Source organism: Desmodus rotundus, chromosome 7 (genome assembly GCF_022682495.2).
Source record: "Desmodus rotundus isolate HL8 chromosome 7, HLdesRot8A.1, whole genome shotgun sequence".
Taxonomy (NCBI): domain Eukaryota; kingdom Metazoa; phylum Chordata; class Mammalia; order Chiroptera; family Phyllostomidae; genus Desmodus; species Desmodus rotundus.
The window spans coordinates 109,602,450-109,629,654 of NC_071393.1; the positions used below are offsets into that span (position 1 = coordinate 109,602,450).

General features: G+C 36.0%; 1 protein-coding gene across 22 annotated transcripts in view; it reads left to right on the plus strand.

Annotated features, from left to right (window-relative positions):
* The window catches only part of FUT8 (fucosyltransferase 8), a 187,087-nt gene that overhangs the window by 103,771 nt on the left and 56,111 nt on the right, over positions 1–27,205 (plus strand). For all 22 annotated transcript variants that reach the window (XM_053927879.1, XM_053927884.1, XM_053927880.1 and 19 more), the window contains 2 exons: positions 24,500–24,615; positions 24,731–24,893. In XM_053927879.1, the coding sequence (XP_053783854.1) occupies positions 24,500–24,615; positions 24,731–24,893 (279 nt within the window). The remainder of the gene's footprint in view (positions 1–24,499; positions 24,616–24,730; positions 24,894–27,205) is intronic.

Genomic DNA, 27,205 nt, shown 5'->3' on the forward strand with positions numbered 1-27,205 from the left:
TGATGCAACGGATAAAATTTCCTTCTTTTTTTTTGCGCCAAGTAGTCTTCATTATGTAAACGTACCACAGCGTTTTTACCCACTCATCTACTGATGTGCACTTGGCAGCTTCCATATCTTGGCAATTGTAAATAATGCTGCAATGGACATAGGGGAACAGGTATTTTTTTGAATTAATGTTTCAGGTTTCTTTGGATAAATTTCCTGAAGTAGAATTATTGGGTCATAAGGCAGATCCACTTTTAAATTTTTGAGGTAACTCCATACTGCTTTCCACAGTGGCTTTACCAATCTGCATTTCCACCAACAGCGTACTAGGGTTCCCCTTTCTCCACATCCTCACCAGTACTTGTTTGTTGATTTATCGATGATGACATTCTGACAGGTGTAAGATCGTATCTCATTGTGATTTTAATTTGCATTTCTCTAATGGTTAGTGATGTTGAGCACCTGTTCACGTGTGTATTGGCCATATGAATGTTCTCTTTGGAGAAACATCTATTCAGATCCTTTGCCCATTTTTTAATGGAGTTGTTTGGTTTTTTGGTGTTGAGTTTTATAAGTTCTGTATAAATTTTGAATACTAACCCCTTATCAGATGTATCGACAGATATGCTCTCCTCTGGTTGTCTTTTCATTTTGTTGATGACTTCCTTTGCTGTGCAAAAAAATTTTTAGTTTGATGTAGTCCCATTTGTTTATTTTTCCTTTCTGTTTCCCTTGCCCAAGGAGATATATCAGAAAAAATATTGCAACAAGATTTTACTGCCCATGTTTTCTTCTAGCATTTTTACGGTTTTGAGTCTCACATTTAAGTTTTTAATCCATTTTGAGTTTATTCTTCTGTGGTATAAGAAGGCCAATTTGTTTTTTGAATGAATTGTAATTCTTGGTCCTACAGAGATCATATTATCAGATTTTCTTTTTCCTTTCTCTCCTTCCTCACTTCTTATTACTCCCCAACCCCTTTTTTATCTTCTCTCACTTTCTACTTCTGCCTCCTCCTCAATTTTGTTCTTTTCTTCAGTAATATATAGAAAAGAGGCAACTTCAGTAGTAAGTGTTTACCAGAAAAAAGATGTCATAAAATTTACCAACGGATACTACTTCCTTGTTCTTAGAGATAATTTGGCTGGGTTTATTTATTCTGAAACATCATTTAAAAAAAGAATCTTAATTTCACTAGCAACTCACTCGTAAATATCAAAGTATATTAATAGCATTATTTAAATGTATGCACATAAAAGCAATAAGGAATAATGGGTCTATACAAACTTGAAAGTAAGGATAGCCCCAAAGGCTTACAATTCTACAACATGGTGGTTCTCAGATCTTTTCTTTGATATTCATTCTTTGCTTGTCAAGGGCCTTGCCTTAAATGTGTTGACTCAAAGTTGTTCTACCTTCAGTCATTTAGGGTGAAGACCCCTCTTCTCATTTCTTTCTGTTCTCATACTAATAAAGTTATATGTAACTTAAACTTGAAAAATTCTTGACACAACAAGAGATTCCAATTTTTGAAAGGTGACCTGTAGACTTGGTAAAACATCCTAAAAGTACAAAAGCGTATACAGTGGCGAATAATTTCCCCTTCTAACCTCCTGTCCAACCTTTTCCCATAGGCAGTTGCCTCTATCACTTTCTTGTATGTCCCTTCAGAGACATCCTCCCTATCTGTGAGGGAATAAGCAAATGTATGGCATATGGATCACCTCACCTGTTAGAGCAATCTCTTAACTATGCGTTTAGTAGCTTGAAAGCTTTGCTTACTTGATTTTGTTGTTTCAAGTTCATATTTTTTTCTTTATAACACAGAGAATCACTTGTTGACCATGAGTTCATGGGCAGAAATTTAATATATTTTTTAAAGATTTTATTCATTTATTTTTAGACAGAGGGGAAGGGAGGGAGAAAGAGAGGGAGAGAAACACCGACGTGTGGTGGCCTCTCATGTGCCCCCCACCAGGGACCTGGTCCACAACCCAGGCATGTGCCTTCACTGGGAATTGAATCAGCAACCCTTTGGTTTGCAGGCCGGCACTCAAGCCACTGAGCCACACCAGCCAGGGTGAAATTTAATATTTTATTAGCCACTTAAAACATGAAAAACATTAATTCTAAGACTTTGGAATTGGAAATAAATTTGCAGTGAGTCTTTTCAACCCAATAAAACCCGTTTATTCTTCACTGGGATTAATAAAAGAAAAGTTTATACTTTTGCTGAAATCTGAACATTGACTTAACCTGCAGAATTGTTCTTATATCTTAGCATTGTGGGGCCAAGAAAAATAGACACCATTGGGAAAATCCTTGAGATGTCTCTCTGTCTCCCTTTTAGCAAGTTGGGAATACAGTGGAACCACATTTCTCGAACTTAATTCATTCTGGGAAACTGATATGGAGTTTGTTCAAAAGCTGAACCTCCATTATTTGTTGCCTGAGAGACATGTGACTGATCATACAAGGTGTCAGCATGAAAGGGTTATCAGGTAGAGAATCGAGACTTGAAGTTTTGTTAGGCAACCACGACATTTTTTATGTGATCAAGTTGGTAGAGAACTGAATTGTTTGAGAACCAGGGCGTTCCTGAACCAAGGTTTGACTAATGGAAAAGGTTTCATTGCCTAGGTGGCAGCCCAGTAGAATTTGGCATGTCATTTATTCATTTCCTAATTGGGGGTTAGTATCTGGAATACATCAGGTATGTGGGAGAACTATAGTCCTTCTGTGAAGTGGGAACACAGTAAAAACCTATGCTTCTTGCCTTCGGACAGAAGATTTCAAGACACTGTCATGTAACTTGATTCAGTACTGCAGTGAAACCTTACTTAAACTCTGTTTTCCTAGTCTCTCGCCATTTGTTGGCAATAGGTTTTATACTTCAGGCTGGATTCTATGTCTGAGGGCAAAGGATAGTAATGTTCTTTCATCTCCTTCTGCTACTCCTTTTGCCTCGATGAAAATTTGGGGAGAAAGGTGGTATTAGTGCTATCTTTTGGGAATTTTTACACATTTGTTGTTTCATTGGAAGGGGAAAACGTATTTCTATATTGACTTGGGAAAATGTTATACCTGCTTTTTGAGTCTTTCTGTGTATATATTGTTAAAACACACACGTACAGGGTCCAGCAGAGGTAACACCTGCTTGAGTGTGGTTGGTAGGATAATAATATGGGTGTAATAATTTATAGTTGTAATTTGAGCATTTCACCTAAACTGTCATTTGGTGTGCTTGAGTGTGATATTGTTATGTTACAAAATTCCATGCTTATGATTTTATAATAAAAGAGGGGTGTCATTTGTGCTGCACCCTGTATACGTAACATGTAATGTTGTGCAATCATGGAAGAAAATACTTTGTTGATTGGAAACAACAAAGCCCAGTCTTTGGGCAAAAGATGACTTGTTCTTAACACTACCTGTGTTGAAGACACTAGTTACTTAAGTGAATGTGGAGTCAGCTTAAAGTTTTCCCATTTCACTATGAAGAGATTCAGATTTACCTTTGAACTTTATTAATAGTCTGTGAGACTTTCTTAACCTATTGTCATTGTTTTCAATGAAAGGCAAAGAAAAAAGTTCAGGTTTACACATACTTAAGAACATGAAAAGGCATAAGGTTGTACTTTTGAAAGCTTAATACTTTATATCTTTGAACTTCAACTTCCTTGTTCTGACAGTTGTGTTGTACCTCAACCAGGTAGCAAGACAATATACAGAAAAAGTCCAAGTCTTTGAAAGGATTAACCCTCAGTTGTTGATACTGCTTACCTCACGGGGCTTCTGTATAGCTTAATTAGCCTTAGCAAAGCATCTTGATACCCTTGGATGAAAGACAGTTATTAAAGGTTGGATAGTGCTATTATGATTGTGATTTTACAAACCAATGATCATTTTTCATAGGTTACATGAGGGGAAGATAGCTGAGGAGAATCTTTACCTTGGTCTTATTCTCTTAGTGTAATTTGAAGCTAGAATTCTTTATCAAGTGGGTCCCATCTTTAATATGTCAGCTAAAAATTAGTTGTTGCCTTAAATTACTATGGGACATTAACCAAGAAACATGCGCACTGTTAAAGCAGGTTTTTGTGGTGTGCCTGTGTGGGCAGGGGCGGGGGGGGGTGCGGGGAGAGGGAGTGAGAGGGAGAGAGGAGCACGAGATGTATAGTGTAGTAGCAGTGTCCTTTACTGATATGGTTAAAACTGCAGGCAAGTCACAGATTGATTATTATAAGTCTTTGCATGACTTGGTTTTAACTAAAAAGGTGTAAAATCTATTGCAAGATAATAACAAATATTTTTTAACTGTGAATAAATAAAATGCCATTGCTTCTAGATTGCACTCCGTAGCTCGTCAGGAAGTTTCTAATTGCTTATTAACTGATGGATTAATTATGAAGACCTTCTGCAGCTTTGTGCATTTGCAGCCTTATATGCAATTGGTTTTTTGCCAGTTCCATTTTCAAAAGAGGCACTGAATACCTTTGGATATATATATGTGAGGATTTTTCACTTTGATTTTGTGTCATAATTGTTTCTCCACTGCAAAATAGCTCACAAAAAATGATTGTGTGTGTGACTTGAAATAAAGTATACATTTTGTGATTTATGGACAAAAGAATGACTTGGTTTGATGGGGCAAGGGAGCGTAACCTATGACCAATTTTTTTTCCTTCATTCAAGCAATGGCTTCTTGTAGGGGTGTGACTGTGTCCTCTTAAGGAATGAATACACAAGTGGTGAGATCCTCTTTAGTTATCAAAGATATAAAGTGTTGTTCAAAATTGAACCAAAAGAGGACTGTACCAGAGGGTGGGCTTGCATTTAAGGAATGCCATTCTTTCTTGCAGATACCTTAGTTCTGTCTAATAATGATACTAACAGACATTATAATTTGTCATAAGACAGTTTATTTTCTAGAATTCAACCTGTAAAATTTTCAGGCATACTCAATCACCTTTTCTCCTAAACTAATCCATGTGGATCTGTTACCCATTGATTTATTGCAACTTTGAATCTGAGTAGGTTATTAGCATTGGGAATAATGAATTTCATGTATTTCTTGTGTGGAAAATATTTCTCTCTTTTATTTGTTGGGAAACTGTAGTCATTCTTTAATGCCTCATTCATTCAATAGGCATTTTTTGAGAACTAACTATATGCCAGCACTCAGGTTGGGCCATGCCATATTCACGGTATTAAGTAGGACATAGTAATTGCTTTTTAAGTGTAGAATTGCTATTTATGAGTAAATATTGGGTGTTTTGCCCTCCCTCTCTGCCTTTTCTTCCCTTTTTCCCCTCCCTTCTTTATTTTTTAAAGCAACAGGTAAAATTTGCAGGTGTATTGTCTTTCACATGCTGCTGCATATCTTCACTGGGTCTTCTAGAACTTTCTTAGCAATCATAGCATAGTTAGTGTTCATAAATATTGATTTTATTTTTCAAATTGCAAGTCAATCATGTTCCACAAATTATATTTCTTTTTATTCAACTGGATAGGAATAATGGGAATTCAGAAAACATAAATTTCCTTTGAGTACTTTTGGGATACTTTTTTGGCTCTGAAGATTAAATAATATTACTACTAGTAGCTAGATTCAGTCCACCAGCACTTTTTCCTCTCTCCTACTGGGCAGGTTATCGTTTGCCCATTCTCTGTGTCTTGCTGGAAGTTACTAACCAAGTACGCTCCAGTGCTGAGACTTGACATCCATCCTGCCACTGAGAAGATTGTTCGGCTCACTTGATTATGGTCCTCAGCTGAGTTCCAAATAGGTCAGACATTATGAACTACCAGTATATGGTATAATTAGCTTAGAAGTATTAGCCTGTCCCTGTTTTCCTTAGCATGCTTTCATGTTAGATTCAGAACCATTGATTTAAAATTTGGCTGATCATCAGAATTGTCCGAGTATTTTTAAAAAACAGATTTTTGAACCATTTTAAAGAATTAATATTGTTTGTGAAGGGGAAAATCCTGATCACCCTCTCCTCCCCCATTCATTATTTTTCTATAAAATTCCTTGATTCACTCAGGAATCTAATTCTGTAAATTGATCAGAGAGGGAAGGTTCCTGAGATCTCAGCTCTTTTTTATTTCTTGCACAGTGCTTTACTCAACTTCTATTATTTTACTCTGGCCTTGTTATGGAAGTAGGAGACCAGAAAGAGACTCTTTCCCCTGATTCTTCCTACATGGTATGCCAAAGTCCTCAATATGTCTGGCCATGATTACTGCTCCCTTAATTCTAACACTCTCTGCCATAATAACTGATATATCTCCCTTCCTGTCTTCCATTCTCCATACTATAGCTGAAGTGAATATTCTTGACATTATTTTACCACTACTTGTTTAAAAACCTTCAGTGGCCCCTCGCTGCATACAGTAATAAAATCTAACCTTTTTTGCATGGCATAAGAGGTCTCTACCATCTGGCTCTTATCTGTCTCTTTGCTTTCATTTTTCCACCACTTCCTCTCTAAAATCAGCAGTACTGAACTAACTACTCTGACATTTCATTTCACACCACCAATTATTTGCACAAGCTATTTTTCTTGCCTAGATTCCTTTCCATCCACTTTGGCCTGGTTCTGGTGTATTCTTTAAAATACAGCTCATGCATTGTCTTCTATGTAAAGCCACCTTTGCCTTTCCTCAGTCCCTCTAGCCACTCCCCATGTTAATCACTCTCCTCTCTTCTACCTAAACGCAAATCTGCTATTGCACTTTTCACACTGGATTGTTAATTGTTTGCTTATTTGCTTGCCTGTCCCTACTAGATTGTGAGGTTCTAAAGGGTGGGCAAAGGTAGGATCCATGTTTTACCTACTTGGTATTCCCCAGTAGTTGCTCCAGTGTCAGGTACAATTAAAGCTCACAGTAAATATTTATTGGAAAAAATTGAATTGTTATAAAATTGAATTGGACTGAAAGCCAAACACAGAAAGAGATTAAAGTGCTTTGAAGCCATTCTGAGGCCATATTGAGGCTATTAGTCAGTGGAGATCTCCTATAGATTATATCAGAAAGCAGAGTGATTAGTTTAAATGAGTGGGGTTCCAGAATCCTGACATTCAGAAATGTGATATAAATGAACTCTTATAGGGAAGGATACATTCCTATAAATGGTAATATTGATTTAACAGTAATGCACAGGTCATAAGTGCATAATCTCCATAGAGCAAGTTCTGTGCATGGTATTTTGGCAGTTTCTTTTCTATTTTCTTCACATGTCATTGATATAGCTTTGTTTCTCTCAACTAGTGTTCAGGCAATTGGTCAGTATTTCGAGGCTTCAATATGTTTGTATTCCTCAACATAACTCTGTAGGATCTCAAATCTAAACCCATATTGCCTGTTGATGTTTACCATATATTTTTCTTAAATCACTTAAGTCAATGTAAAACACAGTCACTTGCGCACCACTCCTTTTGTGAGTCTTTGTGTCAATGCTTTTTATTTGTTTTTTGAGTAAAAGAGTAGAGTAAGGAAAATATCTACTATTTTTAATAAAGGATAATATAACTTAACCAAAATTCTTGAAATTAAGTGGGGAATCTACTACATTTATTTTGAAACAGGGATAATTGCTCCTTTACCAAAGAAACCAGATTTTCTTTTGTTCTTGAAATTTTCAGATTTTATGTAGTTTCTATATTTCATAGAGTAAGGATATAGACAAAACTTGTCCACCTAATGCCCATTTTAAGGGAATGTTACATTGATACAGAAATTAAAATAGTTGTGAGATGATGTGCTTTTCTAATGAATTTCATAGTGCCAGTTTTATTTTTAAGAAATTTCTATTAAAAGCAATTAGAAAATAATTAAAGTGAAAAACAGCATTCAAATATGAATTCTTAAAATATAAATTAGAATATTTAATTTTTGCTAGTGGCATTTATCTCACATGTTATATTTACTGTGTTTTATTAATTAATAACCCTTAAATTTCCCCTAATTGTCTAAGTATCATTAACATGAGTGGATTTAATCACTAGAATTTCATCATCCAGATTTCAAAAGTATTTAGATAGGGACTTTCCTTGAACCCTGTTGTGTCTATTTGTTTTAATATGAACTAAAAATACTAGAATTTCTTGTTTAAGGTGAAATGATAAAGAAAATTTGTTTTTCTCCAAGGTTGACTTAATCTTTCTTAAAAGGAAAATATCATGTTTCCTCATTTCCCTGCTCTATATGCCTTAGTTTGGTTTTAAACTTCCAGTTTAAAACTAATCACCTGATATTTTAAAAATATATTTTATTGATTATGCTATTACAGTGGCCCCATTTTTTTCCTCTTTATTCCCCTCCACCCTGTACCCCCGTCCCACCAACATTCCCCCACCTTAGTTCATGTTGTTGGGTCATTCATATGAGTTCTTTGGCTTCTCTGTTTGCTATGCAAATTTTGACCTCTCCTGTCTATTTTATACCTACCATTTATGCTTCTTATTCCCTGTTACTTTTCTCCCATCCTTCTCCCTCCCCCTCCCCACTGATAACCCTCCATGTGATCTCTTATTTCTGTGAATCTCTTCCTGTTCTAGTTGTTTTCTTAGTTCATTTTTGTTTTTGTTTTTTTAGGTTCAGTTGTTGATAGATGTTTGTTGTCATTTTACTGTTCATATTTTTGATCAGCTAACCCTTTAACATTTCATATAATAAGGGCTTGGTGATGATGAACTCCTTTAACTTGACCTTATCTGGGAAGCACTTTTTCTGCCCTTCCATTCTAAATGATAGCCTTTGCTGAATAGAGTAATCTTGGGTATAGGTCCTTGCCTTTCATGACTTCAAATACTTCTTTCCAGCCCCTTCTTGCCTGTAAGGTCTCTTTTGAGAAATCAGCTGACAGTCTTATGGGAACTCTTTTGTAGGTAACTGTCTCCTTTTCTCTTGCTGCTTTTAAGATTCTCCCCTTCTCTCTAATCTTGGGTAATGTAATTGTGATGTCCTTGGTCTGTGCTTCCTTGGGTCCAGCTTCTGTGGGACTCTCTGAGTTCCCTGGACTTCCTGGAAGTCTATTTCCTTTGCCAGATTGGGGAAGTTCTCCTTCATTATTTGTTCAAGTAAGTTTTCAATTTCTTGCTCTTCCTTTTCTCCTTCTGGCACCCCTATGATTCAGATGTTGGAAGGTTTAAAGTTGTCCTGGAGGTTCCTAAGCCTTCCCTCATTTTTCTGAATTCTTGTTTCTTCCTTCTGTTCTGGCTGAATACTTCTTTCTTCCTTCTGCTCCAAACCATTGATTTGAGTCCCAGTTTCCTTCCCTTCACTGTTGGTTTCCTGTATATTTTTCCTTGTTTCACTTTTCATAGCCTTCACTTCTTCCTCTGTTTTGTGACCATACTCAACCATTTCTGTGAGCAACCTGATTACCAGTGTTTTGAATTCTGCATCTGATAGGTTGGCTGTCTCTTCATCACTAATCACCTGATTTTGAGAAGAATGGCCACTGGGAATTAACTAGAATATATAGACACTATATGTTCTATTAAAGAACTTGTCAAGAGTGGTTTATTTATCTCCCACAACATTTTCTTCTGTCAATTTGAGCCTGAAACATTACTGCTATGGCTGATAATTCCTTTGTTTTATTTTTCTTAAGTGTCAGCATAAATAATATCACTTGGACTAGAAAATACAAACTTATTTAATAACAATGGAAATGTAGTTTGTAAAATGACCTGACAAATTGGTGATCTGGAATCTAAAATCTTTACGGAAGACTTGAAATTAATTTTTGCCCCCTTTGGATTCTGTTGATTATTTTTGTCCATGAAACGATTATTTTTAACTGGATTAAATAAATGTACTTAGATGATCACATGCACATATGTATGCAAAATGGAAAGTTATAATTTTGATGTGTTACGATTTAAACTATAGATCTATAATAAAAACCACATTTTTACTTGGATGTGAATATGCATAGTTTGAAGATTATTAATTATTGCTTTGACAGTAGCAATGTTCATTTAGAATTCTTGGTACTGTCATAAAATTTATTTTTTTGTAAGTTTTTTTATTGTTGTTCAATTACAGTTGTCTGCGTTTACTCCTTACCCCTTCCCCCCACCCAGCCAAACCCACCTCCCTCCCTTGCTTCCACCCTCCCCCTTGGTTTTGTCCATGTATCCTTTATAGTAGTTCCTGAAAACCCTTCTTCCCACTGTCCTCTTCCCCCTCCCCTCTGGCTATTGTTAGATCGTTCTTAACTTCAATGACTCTGGTTATATTTTGTTTGCTTTTTTCTTTTGTTGATTATGTTCCAGTTAAAGGTGAGATCGTATGGTATTTGTCCCTCACCGCCTGGCTTATTTCACTTAGCATAATGCTCTCCAGTTCCATCCATGCTGTTGCAAAGGGTATGAGCTCCCTCTTTCTCTGCTGCGTAGAATTCCATTGTGTAAATGTACCATAGTTTTTTGATCCACTCATTTGCTGATGGGCACTTAGGTTGCTTCCAGCACTTGGCTATTGTAAATTGTGCTGCTCAGAACATTGGGGTACATAGGTTCTTTTGGATTGGTGTTTCAGGGCTCTTAGGGTATAATCCCAGCCACTGTGGAAAATAGTATGGAATTTCCTCACAAAACTAAAAATGGAACTGCCTTTTGACCCAGCAATTCCACTGCTGGGATTATACCCTGAGAAATCTTATTCTTTTAATAGTTTCCAACATCTCCAAGATAACACAGATTAGAAATGACACAATTCTTTGATGACCCTAAGGGACTTTTTAAAAATCTCAGCTTTAAATTTAATTATTTTCTCTCATAGAACTTACTGTATTCTAGTATATTGAGTTTTTCAAGCGTGGTTCTATGTAAACATTTACTTTGATATGTAAATTTTATTAATTTTTTTCTAGACAGGCTATCCAATGTAGCTCAGCAGTGTAAGTCATAAAAAGAAGCTGTCTTCATATTCTTTATGATCTTCATAAAATTTTGGCAATATATCATGAAGATATTTCACAGTATTCTGTGCTTTTCTGCAGTAAAACACAATAAGAATGTTAATAGATCACATTTAGAGTTACATAGCTAGTAAGTAGGACCCTCATCAAGGTATGCCTTCCTTTAAAACCTGTGGTTTTAACCTCTGTACCTGCTGCCCTAGAAACTGCACCTAACCAGCAGTCAGAAAGGCACTGATCGGAATGATCTTTACAGTGATAGCGATGACTTTGTCTGACCTATCCACACTTGTTAGAATAATGTGTACTTCAGAATGGCTCGGCCTGGGATAAAGGGCACGAGAGTATGACAAAAGTTTTCTTTGGAGGCCTAGGAACTGTTTACACCTATCTTAAAGCAGCTGAGGGTAATTGGCCCCAAGATCACTGACCAATATGGACAACTAAGGGGAACAGTGAGCCAGATATTTACATCTCGTGCCATCTCACAGTAAATTTGTTCTTAATGTGTTTTAATTTATTCTGTTAACTAATAGATGAGAAGAATAATAAAAAGCCTGGATTCTAATTCTGGCTATACCACTTTGGAACTTTCAACAAAGTTATTTAACCTCTCTGAACCTCCATTTCCTTATCTGTAAGGATACCTTTTTTCATGGTTATTGTGAGTTGTTGTAAATGAAATAATTATGTTAAATGCTAAACATAGTGCCTTGAAGTTAATGGGAGAACCGTGTATGATAATAGCTGTTATTATTGTGTTATCATTTTCATTATCGATGTTAGAGTGAACGAGTACAGAATAAATTAGAAAAACAAAACTCGTTTTGCTAACATGGGACCTTTGGAAACCAGCATTTTGGTAAGCATTCAGATGTATTAATGTGCCCTAGTTTTACACTAAAAACATCATAGTTGTAGCAGTCTGTCAATTTGTTTAATTAAAAAGTTCTAAGTATACATTTCTGTTTTTGGATGTGTCTATATATATTGCTATACGTCAGTTCTTTTGGAGAAAAGAGTATTTGTGTGTATTTAAATTCAGGCTTAAAAATTTAGTTTTGAGTGTTTTTGGTGTGGCAGAGGTCTTACCCTCATTTCTTTAATTCACCTTAGTTTACTTTCATCATTGAATTTTGGAGGAAATAATGTTATGTTTCCATAATAGTACATTTGCCTATTACAAAGACTGTTTGAAGATATATTTTATTGAGAAATTAACATAACATTCACAAATATTTAATGGTTTTTAAATTAATTTTTATAAGCTGTTGAACATAAAACTTAATTTTTGCCTAAGTCCAGTTTCCCACCTTATAAATGAGAAACACGCAAAACTAGAATCAGTTATCGGCACTTCTAAAACAGAAAAAAACATGTTTTCAGAAATGTTGTTCACTTTAATATCAGGCATATTAGTAAGATAATCAGTTTTCTGAAAAGAAATTGGAGGAGGAGAGGAGAAAAGAAAACAGTCTAAACCCAGTGAGAATTACTTTTGTTTTCCTTCTCCTTTCCTGCACACTTTTAACAGTGGTTCAACTCTGCCTTACCGGAAAGCATTTCCGGTAAAAATCTAAAGTGCACCTTAGGATACAAAAGTACCCTTTGGGAAAATTATTTTCAAAAAATATTATTTATTTTAATATCGTTACTTGTTAGTTTGGTATGAGTATTTTATGGAATGTTCTCTATTCTTCCTCATGCTAGGGCATGACTGGTACAGTGTATAAGCAGTTTACTCAAGTTTGGGCCTTATCACCATGTTGCAGGAAGCTTATACTTATGAGCATTCGAGTGTATGCTCCTGGGCCATATGTCAGTGATACTCTGGTTTGCAAACTTTCCTAGTCTCCTTTTAATACTTTATCCTAAGGGTTCTGTTTCACTTAGTAAACTAGTAATTGTAGTCTTTTCATTTCTTATTAAACCTGTTCACTGATTTCTTAATTCGTGAGAAGAGATTTCCAACAATAGTTTACTTATCAGGTCTACTTGGTACATAAGCTCTGATAAAAATTCAGTAATCTGCTGTAAATCCAGTGCCCAGAAGATATTCTCATCAAAGATTCTTCTTGCCCCTTTGAATACATAAAGAAAATTAGCTATTACCATTGAGAAATGTTAATGGAATGTAGAAATTCTCCCTAAACCAATAAATGTTAAAAGTAGTATAACTTGATATCAAGGCCACTATTAAATGCTTATTTTAAACAAGAAAACCTAGAATAGTATGTCTAAATTTTGCATAGCAAACCTGTATTTTAGGCATTTGCTCTTTTTAAAGCTATTCATTTCTTAATGCAAAGCACGAGTCTGTAAAAAGTGTGTCAGTTGGATTTTTGACTAAGTAATTGGATTTTCCATTTACTCATATCTTAATTTTACAAATGCTTTATTTTCACTTCTGACTGATCTTTAGCTGGCTACATGACAGGGCTTTGTTATTTTTCCCTGCCTTTGCTTCATTCTTCTTTTTTCCCTTGGCTCTGATAGTCAATGATTTGTTTGTTTTTTAGTTCCTTTAATTTAAAAAATATGAAACAACTACTATGTGTCAGAAAACGTGCCAGGTGCTCGATATGAAATAGTGCTCTCACAGATCTGAGTGTAGTGGAGGAGACGTGTAAGCACTTCCAGTAAATAAGTGGTTGCAGAAACAAACTAAATCACCATCAGTAGAGGATGGGTTAAATAGATTATGATGTCTCCATGAACACATATTTTGTAGCTATATATATTATATTTAGCTGTGTATAGAATATATGTAGGACATATATTTACACACAAATAGATAAAACATTTCTAGAAAAATGCATAAGACACTGTTATCAGTGATTGCTTTGACTGAGTGTCCATGGGGGCTGGATTTGTTATTCATTATATATAACCATATATATAATATATTTAATTTATATGTATAAAAGAAAGAAACATCTATTCATGTATTATATCTTCATTGTAACTCTAAGTAAATAAGAGTTAAAGAAACTAGCAGTACACTGAACAACCAAATAAGCAATTACACTTTTGTCAAAAAAATATCTGGAGATGCCCTGGCTGGTATGGCTCAGTTTTTTTGAGCCCTGGCTGGTATGGCTCAGTTGTTTGGAGCATTCAATTTGAGGATTATGGTTTCAATTCCCAGTCAGGGCACATATCGGTTGCAGGTTCAATGCCTGGTCTGGGTGTTATACGCCCTGGTTGGTCCAGGTGTGTACAGAGGCAACCAATTGTTTCTTGTTTCTCTCTCACATCGATGTTTTTCTCTCTCCCTTCCTCTCTCTCTAAAAGCAATGAAAAAAATGTCCTCTGGTGAGGATGAAAAAAAAAAAAAGAGAAAAAAATCTGCAGGTAAAACCTTGAAATATTAAATCACTTACTACCCTCATTTGTAAGTTTTGTTCAAAATGCCTTCTTATAGCAAGGATGCTGTTATCATATTTGAAGTCAATAGGGACAACTCTCAGTCCAGATTGTTCTGTTTTTTGGCTGCTGAATGATAAAAGAATGGTCTAGTTTATACTTTTCACTTATCTAAATAAACGTGGTCATGGTTCCTTGGAGAATTGAACCCGAGACCTATTTGATGTTGATATCACAGTATTTTAGAGCTGAATTTGGATGCAGATTATCCCATGTGATTATTCTGTTAAAACTGACATTGTTACTTGACCCTTTTACTCCTTTTTGGATTCCATTTCAAATGTTTGCACAATAGGTAAAAAGGAGTACGTATAGCCACAAGAGAATAAAATGATATTTTTCTCTCAGTAACTAGAGGGCTGGCTCTTCCATCTAATCTAATTTGACAGACTCTTGGTAAAGCTTGACATCTAAATAAATGTAATTACATTTTGTGTTTTTGCTGGGAATATTTTAGTCCCATGAGTGGCCACTTCAAATTCTAACTGCAAAAAAAAGCATTTATAAGTTATTAAGTATAATTCCAATTTTTAGCCAGTTTAGTTCATATTTATATATAGTCCAAATTTATGTTAATCCTTGTAGTTTTATTGAAAGGATGCCTCTATTATAGATTTTTTTCCTATAGATTTTTTTCTTTTTTAAAAAAATATTCTTTTTACTGGCTTAAATGATCTTATTATAGCAGCCCTACTCCTGTTTGGCAATGACTGAAAGGTTAGGTAGATGATGAAAAACTGTGTTGGTTAATCTCTTTTAATTAAAAGACATTTCAATTGATATTTTTAATTTAATCTTTTTAAGTTAATCTCTATTTTCTAAGTATATTTTACTGATTATGCTATTATACTTGTCCCATTTTTCTCCCCTTTTTTGCCCTCCACCCTCCACCTACTCCTACCAGCACTCTCCCCATTAGTTCATGTCCATGGTTCATACCTATAAGCTCTTTGCTTCTCCATTTTCTATACTATTCTTAACCTTCCCCTCTCTATTTTGTACCTACTATTTATGCTTCTTATTCCCTGTACCTTTTCCCCCATTCTGCCCCACCCCTCTCTGCAGATAACCCTCCATGTGATCTTCCTTTCTGTGATTCTGTTCCTGTTCTAGTTGTTTTCTTAGTTCATTTTTGTTTTTGTTTTAGGTTCAGTTGTTGCTAGTTGTGAGTGTGTTGTCATTTTACTGTTCATATATTTGATCTTATTCTTCTTCTTAGATAACTCCCTTTAACATTTCATAATAAGGGCTTGGTGGTGATGAACTCCTTTAATTTGACCTTATCTGGGAAGCACTTTTTCTGCCCTTCCATTCTAAATGATAGCCTTTGCTGAATAGAGTAATCTTGGATGTAGGTCCTTGCCTTTCATGACTTGGAATACTTCTTTCCAGCCCCTTCTTGCCTGCAAGGTCTCTTTTGAGAAATCAGCTGACAGTCTTATGGGAACTCCTTTGTAGGTAACTGTCTCCTTTTCTCTTGCTGCTTTTAAGATTCTCCCCTTCTCTCTAATCTTGGGTAATGTAATTGTGATGTCCTTGGGTCCAGCTTCTTTGGGACTCTCTGAGTTCTCTGGACTTCCTGGAAGTCTATTTCCTTTGCCAGATTGGGGAAGTTCTCCTTCATTATTTTTTCAAGTAAGTTTTCAATTTCTTGCTCTTCCTTTTCTCCTTCTGGCACCCCTATGATTCAGATGTTGTAAGGTTTAAAGTTGTCCTGGAGGTTCCTAAGCCTTCCCTCATTTTTTTGAATTCTTGTTTCTTCCTTCTGTTCTGGCTGAATACTTCTTTCTTCCTTCTGCTCCAAACCATTGATTTGAGTCCCAGTTTCCTTCCTTTCACTGTTGATTTCCTGTATATTTTTCTTTGTTTCACTTTTCATAGCCTTCACTTCTTCCTCTGTTTTGTGACCATACTCAACCATTTCTGTGAGCAACCTGATTACCAGTGTTTTGAATTCTGATTCTGATAGGTTGGCTATCTCTTTATTGCTTAGTTCTCTTTTTGGAGCTTTGATCTGTTCTTTCATTTGGCCATATTTTTTTTGTCTGGGTGCTCCTGTTATGTTGTAATGGGTGGAGACTTAGGTATTCGCCAGGGTGGGGCTTCCCACTTTTTTGCATTGTGGTGCTCTATGTGGGGGGAGGGGTCAGAGAGGGAACAATGCTACTTGCTCAGCTCTTGGCCTTTCAGTCACTTCCCCTGCTACCCACAAGCAAATTTGGCCCCTTGTGGTACTGATTCCCAGGTGGGTGGGTTTGGGTACATTCTAGGACCCTGTGGATCTCTCCGATGAACTCTCCTGTAAGTCTGGGAGTTTCTGCCAGTGCCGCAACCCCCATAGGTTTTTACAGCCAGAGGTTTTGAGGCTTTATTTCCCCTGTGCTGGAACCCTGGGTTGTGTGATCTGTCTCACTCCCCAGTTGTTCCTCCTGGTTTATCTTCACACAACTGTGGGACCACCCAGTCCTCCAGCTGCTGCCTTGCCACGCTTTCTCTCCACCCCAGCTGCCCATCTCAATCCCTCCTGCCAGTCTGAATGAATGTTTCTTCTTTAACTCCTTGGTTGTCGGACTTTCATACAGTTCGATTTTCTGGCAGTTCTGGTTGTTTTTTGTTTTAAATTTGTTGTCCTTCTTTTGGTTATGCAAGGAGGCAAAGTGTGTCTACCTACCCCTCCATTTTGGCCAGACATCTCCAGTTTAATTGTTGTATTTTTTCCATTACCATTTAGTCCCCTTAACTCCCTCCCCCCAACATTTACCACACTATTGTCCATGCCCATGAGTCCTTTTTCCTTATTGCTCAGTCCCTCCACGACCTCTCCCCACTGTCATCTGCTCTCCATCTGTGTCTGTCTCTGTTTTTCTTAGATCAGTTTGTTCATTAGATTCCACATATAAGTGAAATCATATTACATATGTCCTTCTCTGACTGGTGTATTTCACTTAGCATAATGTTCTTCAGGTCCATCTATACTGTTGCAAAGGGTAAAATTTTCTTCTTTTTTATGACCAAGTACTATTCCATCGTGTAAATGTCCCATAGTTGTTTTATCCACTCATCTCCTGATGGACACTTGGGCTGCTTCCATATCTTGGTGATTGTAAATAATGCTGCAGTGATCATAGGTGTGCTTATGTTCTTTCTAGTTACTGTATTGGTTTCCTTCAGATATATTCCCAGAATTGGGGTCCCTGGGTCAAAAGGAGGATCCATCTTTGATTTTTTGAGTTGTCTCCATACTGCTTTCCACAGTGGCTGCATCAGTCTGCATTCCCGCTAACAGTGCAGAAGGGTTCCTCTTTGTCCCCATCCTTGCTAGCACTTGTTGTTTGTTGATTTATTGATGACATCCATTCTGACAGGTGTGAGATGGTATCTCATTGTGGTTTTAATTTGCATTTCTCTGATGATTAGTGGCATTGACCATCTTTTCATATGTGTACTGGCCATTTGTATGTCTTCTTTAGAGCAGTGTCTTTTCAGGTTTTTTGCCCATTTTTTAATTGAGTTATTTGTTATTTTGGTGTTGAGTTTTGTGAGTACTTTATAAAATTTGGATATTAACCCCTTGTCAGATGTTCTGGCAAATATGTTCTCTCATTCGGTTGGTTGTCTTTTTATTTTGTTGATGATTTCCCTTGCTGTGCAAAAACTTTTTAGTTTGATGTAGTCCCATTTGTTTATTTTTTTTCTTTTGTTTCCCTTGCCTGGGGAGATATATCTATTAAAAAATTGCTATGACTTTTGTCTGAGATTTTGCTGCCTGTGGTTTCTTAGGTAGATGATAAACAGCTATGTTGGTTAATCTCTTTTAATGAAGACATTCTAGTTGATATTTTATAATAATATTCTAATATGTAGTATTATATGACTCCAGAACTTGGGAGTTAAATAACATTAGTGATGAGCATCTACCTGATTTTCATCTAGTTTTATTCAGGGATGTCTTGCCAATTAAAGAGCATTTCTAATACATTTATGAAGATCAGAAAATAATATAATGCCATGTCTCTATTATTCATATTGAAAAATTTTGCTATTTGCCATATTTGCTTCAGATTGCTAGAAAATACAGATATTACTCCATTCCTGAATCATATTTTCCTTCCTTCCTTCCTAGAGGTAATCACTATTTTGAGTGTGTGTAATACCTTCTGTCCACACTTTTGTTCTTTCTTATGTAAGTGTGCATCATGAAAGTATGTTGTTTTATGTGTTTTTAAAATTTACATGAATGTATTATACTTATATATATGAGGTCTGTCTGGAAAATGTCGAACCATTGTTAATATAATGAGAACAGTGTGTGCAACATCGATGTAACCTGGCAGCCAAGGAGAGTGGACTGGAATGTGCCTGCATGAACAATGACAACTTCACTGTATTAGTCAGTAGGGGCGATAGACGATGTTGAGTGAGCATGTGTACTGTGTGGCCATTGCATTCAAAATGACTGAGCCAGTAAAGCCATGAATCCGCATCAGATTTTGAATTAAGCTTCAACATTCCTCCACGGAAACTATTCAGATGATTCAGAAGCCACAGCCATGGGCAACTGGTGACAGGCAGCTTCACCACGACGATGTACTTCCTCATGCATCACGTCTCAGGCAGAGTTTTGGGGCAAAACATCAAATCACCCAGGTGACTCAGCCCTCCTACCAGATTTTGCATCCTGCAACTTCTGGATTTTACCCAAAACTAAAATCACCTTTGAAAGGGAAGAGATTTTAGACCATCAGTGAGATTCAGGAAGATACAAGGGGACATCTGATGGTGATTGGGAGAACTGTGTGAAGTCCCAAAGTGCCTACTTTGAAGGGGACTGAGGTGTCATTGTCCTATCTACAGTATTTCTTGTATCTTCAATAAATGTCTCCATTTTTCATATTACATGACTGGATGCTTTCTGGACAGACCTCGTATTCTTCCATGACTTTTTTCATTCAACATTGTGATTTTCAAACAAGATTATATATGAGTGATATCTGTGAGTGTGTGTATATATCTATATACATTATATATGTGTGTATATATATATGCACACTCATATCTGTGTATGTATGTGTGTATATACATATACACACACATATACATATATATATATACACACACACACACACACACAGAGATATATATCTCCATTCCTCTATTGATGAATACCTAGTGTCTTCTTGTGTGCATGTGCTAAAGTTTCTTTAGGGTGATAACCTAGGACACATGCTGAGTCTTAATATACATGCATCTTAAACTTTGGAGTGATTTCACAATATTTTATTAGTGGATTATTCTAATTTTATATCTCTACCTTTGGTATACACTGTGGGCTGAATTGTGTACACCCCCTTCCCATTTATATCTCGAAGTCCTCACCCCCAGCTGGCCAAACTGTAATTGTATTTGAAGTATGGCTTTTATTTTTAAAAGCTGATTAAGTTAAAATGAGGCCACTGGGGCAAGCCCTAAGCCTGACTGTTGTCCTTAGAAGAGGGAATTTGGACACAAAGGAGAAGTCAGGGAATCGCTGACACAGAGGAAAGACCTGGTAAGCACACAGGAGAAGGTGACCATCTGCAAGCCAGAGAGAGAGAGGCTTCAGAAGAAACCCAACCTTCCAACACCTTGATTTTAGACTTTTAGCCTTCATAACAGTGGAAAAAGAAATTTCTGTTGTTTAAGCTATCCACTTAGGTATTTTGTTGGGGTAGCCCTAGCAAACTAATACAATATATGAGAGTTCCAGTTTCTCTATATCCTCGCCAACACTCAACATCACACTTTTTAATTGTTAGGCTAATAGGTGAGAAATGGTATGTCTTTAAATTTGAATATTCTAGTTACTAAAATTTTAAAGGTGGCCGCTTCTCACAATTATTAATCAATAACGTCCCCACCTATGAATTACTAGTTCATATACTTCACACATTTTCTATTAGATTGTCTTTTTCTTACAGATTTCAGGGAGTTCTTTATATAATCTAGATAATGATCTAGATATTTTCTATCATCTTGGTGTCCATCTGTGACTTGCTTATAAACTTAACTGCTTAGAAATTCCTATTACTATTTCAGTCGTTCAGATAGAATGTTCTGTACAGTCATGTACTGCATAACGACATTTCAGTCAGCAACAGACCGCATATATGGTAATGGTCCCATAAGATGATAATGGAACTGAAAAATTCCTATCACCTAGTGATGGCACAGCCATCCTAATGTTATAAACGAACACATTGCTCCCGTGTTTGTGGTGGTACGGATATAAACAAACTTACTGTACTGATAGTCATATAAAAGTATAGTGCATACAGGTATCTATAGTACGTAAGAATTAATAATGATAATAAATGACTATGTTACTGGTTTATATATTTTTATGGTTTCAGAGTGTGCCTTTTCCACTTATAGAGAGAAAAAAGTTTTCTGTAAAACACTATGCTGTGTTATGCCAGCAGCAGCCTTACACATTTCCTGTTCACTGTGTCTTTTGATTGCGTCATTTTCTTTTGTGCTTGATTTAATCTCATGCTGTTTTTGTACAGTAACATGCTGTATAGGCTTGTAGGGTAGGAGCAATAGGCTTTTCCGTATTGCCTCCATGTGTAGCAGACTCTACTATCCAGATTTGTGTTAGGTATATACTCTATCATGTTGGCACATGATAAAATTGCCTAATAACACATTTCTCAGAACATGTCCTCATCATTAAGTGCTACATAACTGTGTAAGTCTGTGAGGTCCATTTAGTCCAAAGTATAGTTCAAGTCCAATGTTTTTTTAGTGACTTTCTGTTTGGATGATCGATCCCTGGTGAAAGTGGGGGGTCCCACAGTAATAATGAAATTCACTACTATTATTGTATTGTTATCTACTTGTCCCTTCAGATCTGGTGGTATTTGCTTAATATATTTAGATTCTCTGATGTGTGGTACATATATACTTACAGTTGTTTTATGCTCTTGAAGAATTAGCTTTGTGGCTACCTAGGGTCCCTGGCTAGGTTTCCTGGCCAGATTGGGCTGAGGGCTATGTTTAGCTGCTGGGTGGGGCTGTTCCCTTACTTTCCTGCTCTTGGAAGCTATAGAATGTATTATGAAGCTGCTTAGCATCTTTGGCCAGGCTTCCCTGTTGAGTCAGGCGGGAGGCTGTACTCAGCAGTTGGGTGTGGCCAGTGACTTGCTTCCCTACATGTTGGGCTGTAGGATGTGCTGCATGGTTGCGTTGCATCTCAGGCCAGGCTTCCTCCTCCAGCGGGGCTGGAGGCTGTGCTCAGCAATTGTGTTGCGTAGGCCCTGCTGATTTGCTTCCTTTTCTAGGAGGTACTCTAGAATGAGGCTTACCAGGACAGCTCTCTGGCTGCTGACTCAAACCAGGCAAAACTGTCAATCAAACTCCCTGTCCAGTTAGGGCCACTGGCTCAGCTATGATCAGAGCCACTGATTTGAATCTCCTCTAAGACCCCACCACTTACAGGAACACAGTCTGTTAAGATCCATATGCTTGTTTTGAGCCTCTCCTGCCTTCTCTGTCTCTAGCTGACTTGCCCAGTAATCCTCATGAGACATACTTAAGTGGGCCTCCCAGGATTCATCCAGAATGCTAGAGAAGCTTGATGTCCACCTTGTGCTCTCCTTTTCCCACTGGAGAAACTGTAGGCCCAGGAGGACTCCCTCCACGCAGCACTGTACTGACCTGGGGGAGGGCGATGTGGACAAAGTGAAAGTGCTCTTCCTGACCTTCCTAATGCAGTTTTTCTCCGCTTCCATAGGGTGTTGCTTCAGCCTTACCCCTGTGTTCTGGGATCTTTACAAAGGTGTGTTGTTGATGGATAGTGGCCCATGCCCTTTCCCTGATAGAACCATCTGTTTTGCCATCTATCTGACATCAGTGTTTTCATTCCAGTTTTATTAAACCATTTTTTCATACGTGGTGTCTAGATAATTCAGTTGTTTCGAGCATAGTGTTAAGTCTGATCTCTGTTATTGCATCTTAGCCAGAATATGTTCTACATATTTTTTTCATAGTGAGTATGATTATAAATAATTAATTCCCTAAGTATTTAAATAAAGAGACTGTCCTTACAGATTGACTCTTCTAATTGGGGTTTGGAAAGAATGGTCCTATTGTGTAAGTTTATTTTTACATTGACTTACTTTTCCATTACTTTTCTTTATCTACAGTTTATCCACAGTTGTATTAGATTATTGTGTAGAATAATATAAATCACTAATACATTTATGTTTTATTAGAATTAGGTTATATTTAGTACTTAATGGAACTCTGCTGAAAAGATTTATGCTATTTTTCATGCTTGTTTTCCCCTAATATTATTCTACCAAAATGAAGAAATGAGATAAAGAGGCGAACTTAGACACACCTTTCTATTGCCTGAAATTTCGTACCACTAAAGTGTCTTCTAGGAAAGGGAATCCTTGTCTTGCGGCATATTGCTGTCAAAATAAATTTCAAGAGGTAGCAGTTTTATTCTGTTTTCAAGTTATTTCCTAGAAACCAGTCATCTAATTCAGAAAGAGATAAAGAGCCGAGTTTTAAAAACTATATAACAGGAAATGCCTCATTTATGCATATATACACATTTGTGCTCATAAATTTGGTTATATGCACCTAATACCTCTATTCATTTTATTATTATTCCCTTTGTGTGTATAAAAATGAAGGCTTTTAAATTCAAGTTCTGTGGCCTGGGACACTCATGACTGGGGTATGGTTATTTTTCATGCTTCTATTCAATGTTAACATACAATTTCATGGAAAATTATAGAATATCTTGTTTTCTCTGTGCCAAGTAGTATTATAAACATTTTTCTTATTTAAATAGATTCTAGAATAAAAATATTTAATCTAAACAACAATTTTGCAAAAGTATATATGTATATATACATCATGTATGTATGTGTAGGTATGTATTAGTTTCCTATTGCTGCTGTAACAGATACCACAGACTTTGTGGCTTAAAACAATAGAAATTTATTCTCTTACATTTTGGGAGGACAGATGTCTGAAATGAATTTCACTGGGACAAAACCAACCTGTTAGAAGGGCCACATACCCTAAGGAAAGTCTAGGGGAGAATCTGTTTCCTTGCCATTTCTAAAGGTGCATTCCTTGTATTTGTTACTCATCACTCATTCCTCCATTTTCAGAGCTATTACCCACACTGACTTCTCTTTTGTAGTAAATCTTCCTTTGTCTCCCTCTTACAAGAACACTTGTGATTACAATTTTGGCCCAGCTGGATAATGCAAGACTGTCCCCACCCGAAGATCCTTAACTTAATCACACATTTAAGGTTTATTTTATCATGTAAGGAAGCATTAACAGGTTCCAGGATTAGGGTGTAGATATCTTTTATGACCAAAACAGAGTACAGAGTACTGCCAAAAGTCACATAAAAACAAAACATGTTAGAAACCAGTACAGTTTGGAGAGATGTTTTACAGATAGATTGATAATACAAGCAAGAGGTTTTGGAGTTTTTCTGTTATGTTCCAACATTTTAAATTGTCGACTGATGTTTTTTTGTTTCAATAGAAGCAAACAGGACATTAATCTTCAGATTTTTCCTGATATACTTCATCTTCTACTCTTGTCTTACCCTATGAAACCAATGCTTAGTAATATAAAGTCATGAGTTCATAAATGGGAGCATGGGTTTCATAGCCTGATTAATTTCCTGGTTAATTTAGAAATAATTAGCATTTGATATTTCAACATAGATACATGTTCAGATATGTGCTTTCTTATTCCCTTTAAACTTTTTTATTATCCTCTCTTTTACCTTTCTTATTCTCAACACTAATGAAGGATTGACCACTTTGTCACTGATGGCAAAGTTTTTCTAAGCAATATGATGAGAGCTTTTAGGAGAGAGTCCTAAAGGTTCTTTAATTCCTACAGTATCATTGATCTCTGATCTAGATTATATTTTTCTGTTTCTGTTCATTCCAGTGTTTACATTTTATCGTATATCTTTGGAGAGAAAATTTCATTTGACATTTCTAATATATGGTTCAGTGATTTCTAGAGTTATCAGTAAATATGTTTTAGTATGTAACTTTAGTATGCATGTGTTGTTGAGTATTTTATAAACTAAATGTTTACATTTTCTTTCCTGAACTACAGGATACCAGAAGGCCCCATTGATCAGGGGCCGGCTTCTGGAAGGATTCGAGCTTTAGAAGAGCAACTTGTGAAGGCCAAAGAACAAATTGAAAATTATAAGAAACAAACAAGAAATGGTAGGTGTTTATACGATACTTTTTCTCTTCAACGTATTGATATTAGCACAAATAATTGGGAATTTCCTTTCATCAGAATATTGGAAATACATTACTCTCTATTCTTTGTCTGCAGGTTTAGGGAAGGATCATGAAATCCTAAGGAGGAGGATTGAAAATGGAGCAAAAGAGCTCTGGTTTTTTCTACAAAGTGAATTGAAGAAATTAAAGAATTTAGAAGGGAGTGAACTCCAAAGACATGCAGATGAATTTCTGTCAGATTTGGGACATCATGAAAGGTACTTTTTTTTACTTTAGTCAAGATTATAATCTAAGAATGGGAAACTTGAACTTTTGGTAATTTCCCTGCTGAAAGGTAAATGATACCTACCATATTCATGAGTAGGAGAATACCTGAGATCTCAAAGGGCAATAATTATGAAATGTAGTTCATCAACCAAAAATATACCCCTGGAAAATATTATTTAAAATATATTTCTAGAAATCTTTATGCCCTATGCCCTAAATAAACTGAGGGTAGTGGTGTCAGCCAACAGTACATTGGAAATCTTCCTATAAATTGCCTTCATATACAATTAATATTTGAAGTGGAGTCTGCAGTTTTCTGTTATAGTATATTGGAACTCATACTGAGGCTGGCAATTATGTTTCTAATTCAAACATTAAAAACTTTGAAATAATCTCTTTTTAGAGGGTCTAATTAAAGATTAATAGGTTCTTGATAAAACAGAGCATTCTGTTCATTGCCCTTCCATTTAGTTGCTAGAAAGGAGAACCTGAAATCTGCCAAATTAAATTTGTTTCTTCTGTTTGTTCATTTTTGAAAATGTGCAGTTTATATTATATAGAAAAGAAAGGTGTTGGTGCTGGTGTGTTCATGTGGAAGAGAATGTATCTGAGAATCATTATAAATACAGTGAAAACTGTCCTTAGCCCTATTATATTTATAAGTCTATATTCCCAGTAGGAGTGTGATGGTAATTATCTGTCTCATTAGTGAACAATAAATGAAAAATTGTTGTAGTAACACAACTTACCACCGTGAAGAGGAAAAGAATTACCCTACAAGCAAGGGATTCATGTATATTAACATCATCAGCAATATGGTAGAAGTTTTGAAATATTGCTCTACTGTTTTAAGTGAAATTACAAATAAAATCTACCAGTTTATTGGAATCATTTTAACATTAATGAATCTACAGAAATAAGATAGTATAAATTTTAAGGGGTACTGAATTATTATGCCACACATTTGACAGACCCTTTGAAATTTTTAGCCTAGTTTGCAATCAAGCAGTAGTTAGACCATTAGACCAAGTGGATAGAATATTAGAATGTTTAAAGTTTGAGTGATTTAATTAAATTACTTGAGAATTTAATTTTTAGGTCTTTTGTAAATCAAAGTAATTATTTAAAAAATTTTTGGTGCATATACTTTTACTATATGTAGAAATGCTGTACGGATGTACAAATGAGAAAAGTCAGGTCCTGAATAGTTTATGTACATCAATGTTAAATTTTTTGGAAGTTGAATTATGTTTCCTGACACTATCTTTTAGTATATGAGTATGTTAAGTAATAACATTTCCTAGTGTTATTGACATAACATAACATAAAAATGGAAAGGTGCGTAAGGTACAAAGGTCAATTTCTTTTGCTGTCTTTTGCAGAAAGTATGATGAACTATGGATACAACCTCACAGGGTAGTACGTTAACTCCATAGTAGAACACAGTGGTACAAATAATGAGAACACAGTGGTACAATCAAATGTTAGAGAAATAACACTTAATGAATGTACAAATTGAGAAGATTTGTGTGTGTGTGTGTGTGTGTGTGTTAACATATATATGTATATAATATGCCATCCTCCCAATAATTTTTCAGGGTTCTTAAGTGTAAGAATTAAGACAGACATTTATGTTTGCCTCTGGGGATTTTTACTTTACACAAAAATCTTTATTTCATTTTTATACATGCCCAAATTATAGTGTTAGATTGTCTGTAGACTGAAAGCCTGTGTTCTCTGAAAAATCAAAGGTTGAGACTATCAGTTTACTTGTTCAGATTTCCCTATGAATCACTCAGCTTTTGTGCGTGTGTGGAGTGGGGTTCAGAAAGACATCAATTATCGGGAAAAAACTTAGTGGACTTTTGTTTCTTCCGAAGCGGTTTCTTTCTTAGAACTTTGTCTGATAGAAGCTTTGATTCTCTTTTTTGTTTGTTTCCTTTCTGAATCACCTGTATCTTGCCCTGTATACTGTGTACCTTTTTGCCCAAATTTTTGAGGGAAGACTAAGGATGCACATTATACATGGGTATATTGATTATATACCATGGGTATAGTAATCCCATGTATAACGTGCACAAAAAGGTAGGTGTGCATTATACATCAGAGCGCATTATGCACGGCAAAAATATGGTAACCATTACAGTATCATTTGTATGTGATAACACATAGATATCTTAGTCTATGGTTCTGTGTGTCTTGACAAATGTTGACAGTTTTGGAACCACCGCCATAGTCAAGACACGGAAAATTGCTACTGCCCCAAGAAATTTCATCACGCTCCCTTGTAATCAGCACGTCC